The sequence below is a fragment of the Lagenorhynchus albirostris genome, chromosome 8 (assembly GCF_949774975.1).
Source record: "Lagenorhynchus albirostris chromosome 8, mLagAlb1.1, whole genome shotgun sequence".
In the NCBI taxonomy this organism is placed as follows: Eukaryota; Metazoa; Chordata; class Mammalia; order Artiodactyla; family Delphinidae; genus Lagenorhynchus; species Lagenorhynchus albirostris.
In genome coordinates, this window is record NC_083102.1 from 89,249,659 (window position 1) to 89,261,019 (window position 11,361).

Consider the following 11,361-nt stretch of genomic DNA (forward strand, 5'->3'; position numbering starts at 1 on the left):
AATTCCTGGTCATCATCATTTTTTTGGCTCCTGGGATCTCCCATCACCTATGTACCTATTTAAAATACCTATAGTGAATAATTTTCTGGCTGGACCCTGACTGAAACAGTAATAAAGATAGGAATTCAGCAATGTAAGTATACTTGGAGGAGAGCAGAGAGAAGAAAGGTGGTATAAGGGAACTACATCTCATCTTCATATAGCAAGTCAGTAGATGGTACCTAAAACTGATAAATCAATAAGCAGTGCTACAGTATATTATCTAGAATTATGAAGATAACAAACAAAAGAATAAAAACCTGAAACAGTTCAAACTGTTGCCTCAAACTATTGAGTCAGTAAAAGACCTGTGGTTGCCAAGGACTCAGGGGAGAAAGAGAGAGATGAATAGATGGAATATAGGGGATTTCATGGCAGTGAAACTACTTTATGACAATGGTGAATGCATGGCATTATATATTTGTAAAACTTATAAAACTATACAAAACAAAAAATAAACTCTAAGATAAACTATGGACTTCAGTAGAATCAATATTGGCTCATCAACTGTAACAAATGCACCACACTAATGCAAGATGTTAATAACAGGGGAAACTGTGTGTGTGTGTGTGTGTGTGTGTGTGTGTGTGTGTGTGTGTGTGGTGGCAGGGATGGGGAGGTACATGGAAACTCTCTGTACTTTCCAGTCAATTTTTCTGTAAACCTAAATCTGTTTTTAAAAATAAACTCCATCAGTGAAAAAAAAAGAAGGGAGGGAGGGTAGGAGGGAGGGTGGAAGCTATCTAAAAGACATGAAGGAAACTTAAATACACATTTCAAACTGAAAGAAGGCAATCTGACAAAGCTATGTACTTTATTATTCCAATTATATGACATTCTGAAAAAGGCAAAACTATAGAAACAGTAAAAAAAAAACCAAAAAAAAAACAGTGGTTGCCAAGCATTGAGGGGGAGAGAGGAAGTGATGCCTAGGTGGAGCACAGTGCCTTTTTAGGGCAGTGAAACTATTCTGATACTGTAATGGTGGATACATGACATTATGCATTTGTCAAAACATAGGAAATTGTGCAACAGAAAAAGTGACACCTAGTGTTAGTTAATAATAAAATGTCAGTAATGGCTCATCCAGTCCTAGCCACAGCAATAAGACAAGAAAAAGAAATAGAAGGACCCCAAATTGGAAAGAAAGAAGTAAAACTATCACTGTTTGCAGATGACATAATACTATACTTAGAAAATCCTAAAGACAACACCAGTAAACTACTAGAGCTCATCAATGAATTTGGCAAAGTTGCAGGATACAAAATTAATATACAGAAATCTGTTGCATTTCTATATACTAACAACAAACTATCAGAAAGAGAAATTAAGAAAACAATCCCATTTACAATCACATCAAGAAGAATAAAATACCTAGGAATAAATCTAATTAAGGAGGCAAAACACCTGTACTCAGAAAACTATAAGACATTGATTAAAGAAACTGAAGATGGCACAGATGGAAAGCTCTACTGTGTTCAAGGATTGGAAGGATTAAAATTGTTAAAATGACCATACTACCCAAAGCAATCTACAGATTCAAAGAAACCCCTATCAAAATACCAATGGCATTTTTCACAGAACTAGAATAAATAATTCTAAAGTTTGTATGGAAACACAAAAGACTCTGAATAGTCAAAACAATCTGGAGAAAGAAGAACAAAGCTGGAGGTATCGTGCTCCCTGATTGCAAACGATAATACAATGCTACAGTAATCAAATGGTATGGTATTGGCGAAAAAAAAAAAAAAAAACCCTGACACATAGATCTATGGAACAAAATGGAGAGCCCAGAAATGTACCCACACTTAAATGGGCAATTCATCTATGACAAAGGAGGCAAGAAAATACAATGAGGGAAAGGCAGCTTCTTTAATAAATGTCACTGGGAAAACTGGACAGCTACATGAAAAGAATCAAACTGGACTGGTTTCTCACACCATATACAAAAATAAATTCAAATAGTTTAAAGACTTAAATGTAAGACCTGAAACCATAAAATTTATAGAAGATAACAGAGGTAGTATGCTCTTTGACATCAGTCTTAGTAATATTTTTTTGGATATGTCTCCTCAGGCAAGGGCAACAAAAGCTAAAAAACAAATGGGACTACATCAAACTAAAAACTTTTGCACAGTGAAAAACTATCAACAAAATGAAAAGGCCACTTACTAAATGGGAGAAGCTATTTGCAAACAATACATCCAATAAGGGGTTAATATACAAAATATGTAAAGAACTCATGCAACTCAACATTAAAAAAAAAAATTAAAAAATGGGCAGAGAACCTAGACATTTTTCCAAAAACACAGAGATGGCCAACAGGAACATGAAAAGATGCTCAACATGACTCATCATCAGGGAAATACAAATCAAAACCACAATGAGCTATCACCTCACACCTGTCAGAATGGCTATTATCAAAAAGACAACAAATAACAAGTGTTGGCAATGATGTGGAGAAAAGGTGTACTCTTGGTGGGAATGTAAATTGGCGCAGCTACTATGGAAAACAATATGGATATTCTCAAAAAATTAAATACAGAACTACCACATGATCCAGCAATTCTACTCTTGACTATTTATCCAAAGAAAACAAAAACACTAATTAGAAAAGATATATGCACCCCTATGTTCATTGTTGCATTATTTACAATACCCAAGATATGGAAGTAGCCTGTGTCCATCAATAGATGAATAAAGTAAGTGGGGTATATATATATATGTATATATATGTACATAGACATACAATGGAATATTACTCAGCTATGAAAAAGAATTAACTCTCTCCATTTGCGACAACACACCCTAGAGGATATATGCTAAGTGAAACAAGTTAAACAGAAAGACAAATACAATTTCACTTATCTCTGAAATCTAAAAAATAAAACAAATGAACAAATATAACAATATAGAAAGAGACTTACAGATACAGAGAACAAACAAGTGGTTGCCAGAGGGGAGGGGGGTGGGTGGAAGGGAGAAATAGGTGAGGGAGATTAAGAGGTACAAACTTCCAGTTGTAAAATGAATTAGTCACAGGTATGAAATGTACAGTGTGGGGAATAGAGTCAATAATTATATAATATCTTTGTATGGTGACAGATGGCAATTAGATTTATCATGGTGATCATTTTGAAATGTATAGAAATATTGAATCACTGTGTGTAATAGGAACTAACATAGTGTTGTAGGTCAATTATACTTCAAAAACAAACAAACTCATAGAAAAAGAGATCAGATTTGTGGTTACCAGAGGGGGGGGTGGAGGGAGGGGGAATTGGATAAAGGCAGTCAAAAGGTACCAACGTCTAGTTATGGTATTACTAGGGATGTAATGTACACTGTGATAAATATAATTAACACTGCTATACGTTATATACGAAAGTTATTAATAGAATAAATCCTAAGCGTTCTCATCAAAAGGAAAAAATAATTTTTTCTATTCTTTTAATTTTGTATAAATATGAGATGATGAATGTTCACTAAAGTTACTGTGATAATCATTTCATGATGTATGTAAGTCAAATCATTTTGCTATACATCTTAAGCTTATACAGTGCTATATGTCAATTACATCTCAATAGAACTGGCAGAAAAAAAATTAATTAAAAAATTTTTAATTAAAAATTGGTTCATCCATCAATTATAATAAATGTACTCATATTAATGCAAGATATTAATAACTGTAGAAACTTGGGGGGGGGATTCTGTACTTTCTATGGAATTTCCCTGTAAACCTAAAACTGCCCTAAAAAAATAGCCTATTTAAAAAAAAAACCCTAACTTTTAAAAAAAATGTAGGGAAGGGGTGTTTGTGGGTGAGGCAGGGCTTATTATTGTTAGACCTCACGTGCTTTTTAAGGTGTTTTTTTTTTAACTGTGTATACATTATTTGGATTAAAATATTTTTAATTTTTTTAAAAATCTGTTTACCCACCAGGAAATGAAAAAGACCAAAGCTACCAAGTGTTGGCAAGGATATGAAGTATCCAGAGCACTACTATGAAAGTTCATGTAAATTGGTATATCCATTTTAGAAAAATGGCGTCCAACGAAGCTGATAATTTGCATAGCCTGTGACCCAGCAAATTCACTCCTAGACAAATATTCCAAAAAAAAAAAATTTCACCACAGGACATGTTTGTTCTCTGTGTGCACTGAAGCTTTATGCATAATTGCCCTAAACTGAAATCTACCTAAATGCCCATCAAGAGTTGCAGAAACATTGTAGAATATTCACACAATGGAATTCCATACACCACCGAGAAAAAATGATTTATAACAACATGTAATAATATGAAGGAATCTCACAGATAATTTTGAGTGAAAGAAGCTAGGCATGTGACACTTAATTCCATTTATATAAAGTCCAAAAAGAGGCAAAATTATCTATGCTGTAAGAAGTCAAAATAAAGATTATCTTGGAGGAGAGATGGGGAGTGATTGAAAGGGGCATAAGGGAGTTCTCTGCGGGTACTGGCCAGATTCTGTTTTTTCAATCTGTGTGCTAGTTCCACGAGTATACTGAATTTATGAAATTGTATCAAGCTGTGCTTATAATACTTTTAATATATGTACTTTTTAGTATGTGTATTATGCATCAATAATTTATTTTTAACCTGAGAGTTTCGACCCCTAAGCCACACTTTTTTTCTATACTCCCGCCACTAAATATTTAAACACAGAATATGTATGAAAAAAATCCGTGTGTATATATATATATATATATATATATATATATATACACACACACACACACACATACATTTTACAGTTAATTTCAGTACTTGGAAGAATCTCAGTGTAACATTTCTATGAATACTTTCAGAAGCAGAAGAAGTCCAATTTTGAGTCCAACAGAATATTTATTCAAACTTGCTGGGCTAGCCATAGTGTTTGCTGTTGTTATGATTGTTACCTTCCAGTTGGTTTCTGGATATGCTTATCATGTTACAGATCATGGTTTAGGGTGACATTTACCAAGACAAGTGAGCATTGACAGCGAGAAGTCATCGCTCTTGTGAAATCAAATCGGCAATCAGGCTCCATTTTGAGCTTCTTACTACGGGATAACTTCCATCTAATGAAATCCTTTTGTGTCAGCTTTAGATACTGAAACCTCAGCTTGCTCACCAAGTTAGAATATGCTCTGTTATTCTTTGTGCTAAGAGGAATTAGAACTAAACTACAGGCTTTAGACCCAAAATCTGAAAATAAGTGTGTCACTGCTTCAAAGATGAGGATTGTTTTACTTTTAGTAATAATTTTCTGCTGTTCAAACATAACTATCATACTCATTTGTTTCCTTGAACACCGGAAGTACAAACTTCACAGAAATTAATTCTAATTTAGTCTGTACATGCAAATTAATATGGTTCTCAAGCAGCCCTTCCTGAACTTACACCAAGGGAAAACTTAGTGTGGAAATTTGGCAAGTTATGGGATCAACAATAGTAATCTATTACTTTTATAAATTCTCAGATAGTTTAAAACATGTAACAGTACATTTTAAATATCCTTCAGAGATACCACGATGATAAAAGAAGACCCCCAAATTTTAAGAAAGCCTAAAACTCCAACAGTAAAAACTTTTTAAAATCAACTTACTCCAACCTCCTGCCGGTTTGTCAACAGGCTAAAAACATTTCGAGATTTCTCTGTCTTCGATTTAATTCACCCAAGAATTACCATCTCTTAATTCGTCTTTTAGCTTTCCCAGACCACACTCTATTCTCAGGATGCTAAATTCCCAGAGGACCCCACTCTTAGCATTTCTACTCTCAGCACACATGCCTCCAATTAATAGCATTTATTAAGTATTTTCTATGTGTCTACCATTTACATCCCCTTTAGCCCTTTCAATAGCCCCATCACTTCTTTTACTAACCATATTTGATACTTGAGGGAGCTAAAGCACAGACAGTTTACATAACTTACCTCAAGTTCTAATGCTTATAAGTGGTGAAACCTTAATTCCATTCCAGGCACTGGGATTCAGTTATTACACTATGCTGCCTCTAATTATTGATAGGAACTTCAGGCCACATAGTAGTACTATGAATCCTGCCCTTGCTAATACTCCACTCCTACCTTCTAGACTGTAATGAAAATTCTGGCTTTACTCATTCTGTGGAACAGACCTTACTTCTGCTACTCACATGAAGCATTTGGACTTTCTTTCCTAGCATGAAAGAATGTGAGCTTTAGACTTTTTATCACCACCACAGGAGGACATGGGGCTAGGGCTCAAAACTGAATTTTGATGCATTTTTAAAGTCCTTTTTACTGGCAAACTTGGTAATGACTTGGGATTGGCCATGAAGTACTATTCTAGAGACTCACTAGATCATTCAAGAGTTGATGTCACATAGAGTCCCAAGACAGCACAAGACACAGATCTCAAGTTCACAAAAAAAAAAAGTCAAAATTGATCCCACTGTTAATTATGATGTTTTCCAACTCACATGCAAACATAAAATCCCATTTCAAAAACTTTCAACATCATTAGAAAAACCAGTCACTGTGTATTCTCTAAAATTTATTTACAGTTAATAAGTTAAAAAGCAAAGTACAACCAGATTGTAAATCTTAATCATATGCACATCAAACTGTCCGAGGAAACAATTCGGTTCCATTACAAACAATTGCCTTCTACTGCACTTAAGACGTAACAGTCTATCAGAAAATGATTCAAAACACACCAATAAAATATTATAATAAAGTAAATATTATGTATATACGTCCACTAAAAACCACCAATTTAAAGAGTGCTGTGGCAGCCCTTAAAACCAAAAGCTTTCAGTTCAAAATTGCTGATTTTTTTTGTATTCAAATATTTTTAATGTTTCTTTATTGAAGAGTTTTCAGAAAAATAGTACTATCATTTGCACGTAGCAAATCAATAAGTGTCAGCCACCAGCTTAGTTACACGTGTCCAACGGGGTACTCGAACCTCAACAAAATAAATACACACCACAACAGCAACACTTTGCACTATCAACAACGGAGCTTGCCCTCAACGATCATGACATTCCTGGTTTCTGGAAGGGAAAATAAGTTGCTGGTTGACAGGAAGGAGGATAAAAAATGACATCAGGAATCCCCAAAGGTTAGCGGAGATGCCAGTCACCACATTTAGGCACTCTAAAGTTAAAAATGAAATAAAAGCATAGCAAGGTGATCAACTTCCTCCTAGCTTCCCCCTCTACTTGCGCCATATGAGATATAAGATAATCTTATAAGAGAATGAATAAAATCATGAGTTTTCTTTTAAAAAACTATATACAAGCTAAGCTACAGACTTAGAGGACAGGAAATGGATTCCTCACCATAAAGGCCACCTTGCCAAGTTCCTCTTCACATTCTGCCCAATGTACCCATAAAATACTTTCACTTTCCTGTTAATATACTAACCAACTATATTAGTTGTTTCTTCACGTTTTAGAAGCTGTAACATAGGCTTTGCTAAAGAACAGCTGGCAGAAATAAAGATTTTTCGACATCTTATTTCACAAACTAGAAATGGCATGATTTTTAAATAGACCAGATAAATAACATATTGAATTCAAGATGGACAATCAGATCCTAACTGAAATCAGACAGCCCAGATAATCCAAAGAAGCATTTTTGCTAGTTCAAGTGCACTAAAGTAACAAGGCATGAGGAAAAAATGTTAAGAAACTCAGTTAAAATAAATGCATGGTGTCAAATGGTTGTTTCAGTTTCGAACTGAGCAGAGTTATCCTCCCAGCTAAGTCTAATTTCAAAATCCTCTGGGAAACTATCTAGATAAACTGTACGTTAAAATTACATTCTAATATGGCCACTGAATTTATTTTTTAATTATTATAAAACTATATACAATAGTGAGTGGTACCAATACATATTTTTTCCTCAGGGGCTAGTTAGCTAAAATATTTTAACAATTTGGGGGTGGGAGGGGAAACCCTATGTATCTGAAATACAACTGGCAATAAGCTAATAACCAAAAGAATATATATAAGCTTCCTATCACACAAATAAAATTTAACACTCTCCATCAACTAAGTGATGATTCACTTTTATTTACTCATGTGACAGTGTTTGTAACAACGCATTATTATTAAGTAGTGAATAAAAGAATATGAGGCATACTGGGAAACTGGCATCAAGTCGTAGATATATATATATATAATTTTCTTTTTTCTACAAAACAAGAACACTGAAATTAAAGTCACAAAACTCCTACTTACGGACTATTAAACTGGAAAAACTCAATCCAGAAAGCTATGCCATTTGAATTCTAAGAACACAAGAGTCAAAACTTCAACTCTTATTATTCTCCTACGAAGCTGCCAAGCAGAGATAAACCTTAATATTGAGGATTTCATATGTCGACTTCCAGCCAGTATGAATCGTTCCATGGCAGAATACTTAAATTTGAAAAACAGTGGTACAAAAACACCACTTGACCCTTTAGATATTGCAGTAAAATCTGGCTGTGGCACCACCGGCTAAAAACCATTAAGTCTTGCTGCCACCAATGACCAAAGGCACTTGGATAATCAAGAATTCCACACCGGGCCGTATGATATAAATGCTATCATAAAAGTGTAAAAGAAGGGTCAGTACTCTGTGTGACTCGCCTGTTCGATTCCTGTGGTCTTCAGCTGTCAACAAAGACCGGTAACTGCAAACATAATTATGAATGGAATTAAGATAAAAAAGGAAACTCATGGAGCAAAAGAGACAACTCATTGTCATGATGTACATAAAAGTGATGGATATTAGTTTGGACATTTCTTGCTATCCAACAACAAAAAGTAAAGAAAGACCTATTTTGCCCAAAGTAACTTCAACCGGTTACATGATACCAAGAAATGTCCCCACCCCCTTGAAATCACTAATAGTTCTGAGAATTCTAATGGGTATTCTGTTTATCATTTTAATCACAAGGTTTACACACATTTATTTCTCCTATGTGATTCCCAATTTAAAATAGGTTATCCTTGAACTATACCTGGATTTGTATGTTAGACTAGTACAAGGAGACCAAATCACTTCCAATAGGATTCCATCCATCTCTTTAACCAACACCAGTTCTTTATAACTCTTTTTTTCTTTATCACAAGCCATGTGGTTTCAATGCACTTTAATTTTTATTTAATCAAAAAGAATTTAACAACTAAACTTTTCCTAAACAGAACTTTATATGAGTTTCAACCATTTTCTTTAGGAGCTCAGCAAATATAAACATTAAATCTCAATATAAAATCTTTAGAAACACCTCGAAAATGTTTAAACAGTTGTAGTTTGCATCTCTTTGTTTGCAATCACTGAGCCCATGGAATTCACAGCATACAAATCCTTGCACTATTAACAGTCATAAGCTTGAATCTCTTAGAAAAATATCCTTGGTCAAAGCTTTGGAATCCGGTTAAAATTAGGAAACGAGTGGGATTCAGAATACCCTGAGCACAAACGGGTGCAACAGCACAAAACAGGTTCGATCTTTCGTCCAGAAAGAGGGGTGGCAGTCGAAAAGGAAAACGGGGGTAGGGGTAGAGGAGCGGGGTGAAAAGCAAGTAGATTCTGGCGTTATTACACAAGCATGAAACCAAATTCCTTTGGAAAAAATAACGACTTCTTCGGAGGACTTCCAGACCAGTGAGGTAGAGTCCAAAGGGAGAAAACGGATCTGCCCCTCCAGTCCTGGAGACGTCTCAGTCCGGGGTACGGAAGCAAAGGGCCCTCCCCCACGGGTCCGGCGGCCTCCTCCTCCGCAGCCCCGAGCCGGGAAGGGGCGGAGGGCGCACCTGCCCCGGAGTCCCAGACGGCGGCGCCGCCGCGAGTCCGGGGCGCCGGGCCGGGAACACCAGCCGGTGACTTCTTCGCCCGTAAAGTGCACGAGGGGACGGGGTCCAGGCCGGATCTGTAAACACTCGACTGACACTTGTCCATCCCTCCGGGCGGAAGCTCCGTCGCCGGCTGGGAGGGCGACGCGGGCCGCGTCTCACGCCCGAGGCACCGGGAAGCGGCGGAGCCTCACCACGGGTTCCAGGTTCACTTGCAGGACTTGGTGCGCCTTACGCCGCGCCGCCGCCAGGCTGCGCTCGCCCCACACGTCGTCGCCGACGCGGATGGTGGGGAAGGTGGTCAGCGTCGGGGTGGCCGCCCTCCAGATCTCCTCCAGGGTGCGGCCCCCGAAGCAGGGCTCGGGCGCCGCGGGCTTGGCGGGGCAGCTCTCCCCGGGGTCCGCCGGCGGCGGCGGCGGGGGCTTCCTCCGGCGGGCGACGGGCGCCCGGGCTCCGCGGCGCCTCCTCCTGGCCGCCGCGCTCGAGGTCGGCCTGCGCGTCGGGCCGCGGGCGGCAAGGGGTCCCGGGGGGTCGGGGACCAGGGCCCGGCAGGAAGAGTAGCCGTAGACGTCCTTGCTGCGCAGGATATGCGGGGAGAACTGGTGCTTGAGGCTGCAGAGGAAGCTCCAGAGCTCCGCATCCGAGCTCATGAACTCCGTGCTGCGTGGCATGAACAGCTTGAAGGCGTCGCCCAGCGCCTTGGTGCTGTCGGCCAGCGAGAGTTGCGACCGCGAGTACACCACCTTCTCCTCCCGCGCCTCCAGCGCGGCCCCTCCTCCCGCCCTAAAGCCGACGCCCCGGGCGGCCGCGGCCCGGGCGGCCGGGGACCGGCGCCGCCGCCTCTTCACGCTGCGCCGCATCGGAGGCCGCTCGGGGCCGCCCGCGCTCGCCGGGTCCCGCCGCCGCCGTCCCCGCCCGCCTTCGGCTCCGCGGCAGCAGCAGCTGCTGGCGCCTCCCGCCCGGCGCGTCTCTAGCTACTTTTCTCGCCTCCGCCGCCGCCGCCGCCCCTCCCCCTCCGAGGGCGGAGGACGCGGGTGAAGATCCTGCAGACCGGTACAAGATGGCGGCCGGCGCCCACCCCTGGGCTTTGTCATTGGACGGCGCCTCGCCCCCCTGGTTTCTCTTTCTTCTCCTCTCTTGCCTCCTTTCGCCCTCTGCCTTTCTTTAAATGTGCCCGCCTCAGGCCCCTCCCACCGCAGCCCCGACTCCACCCATTGGGTGCTCTCAGAAGAGGGGCGGGGACTAATGGGGGAGAGGCCAGTTCCTGGTAGATGGTGCTGAGGTGGGTGATGGTGGTGGCCCTTGAACGCGAGTCAACAGTTAGGTGGGTATATGGGGAGGGTGCCTTGTCTACAGTAAGGGGTGGACATCAGCTCCACCTTGGGGAGAGTCACTCTCGGAGTGAGTGGGTGTGCATTTGAAGACTGAGCTTGGAGGTCTACCAGTCTGAATAACAAAGAGAGACGTGCCCAAAGGCTGTGGTTTG

At 39.9% G+C, this 11,361-nt stretch overlaps 1 protein-coding gene across 1 annotated transcript; it reads right to left on the minus strand.

Moving 5' to 3' along the window:
* Positions 1 to 6,567: 6,567 nt before the first annotated feature.
* CCDC71L (coiled-coil domain containing 71 like) lies at positions 6,568 to 11,032 on the minus strand. Its single transcript, XM_060157276.1, has one exon. The coding sequence runs from the start codon at positions 10,733 to 10,735 to the stop codon at positions 10,034 to 10,036; it is 702 nt and encodes a 233-aa protein (XP_060013259.1). The 5' UTR covers positions 10,736 to 11,032; the 3' UTR covers positions 6,568 to 10,033.
* Positions 11,033 to 11,361: the final 329 nt, after the last annotated feature.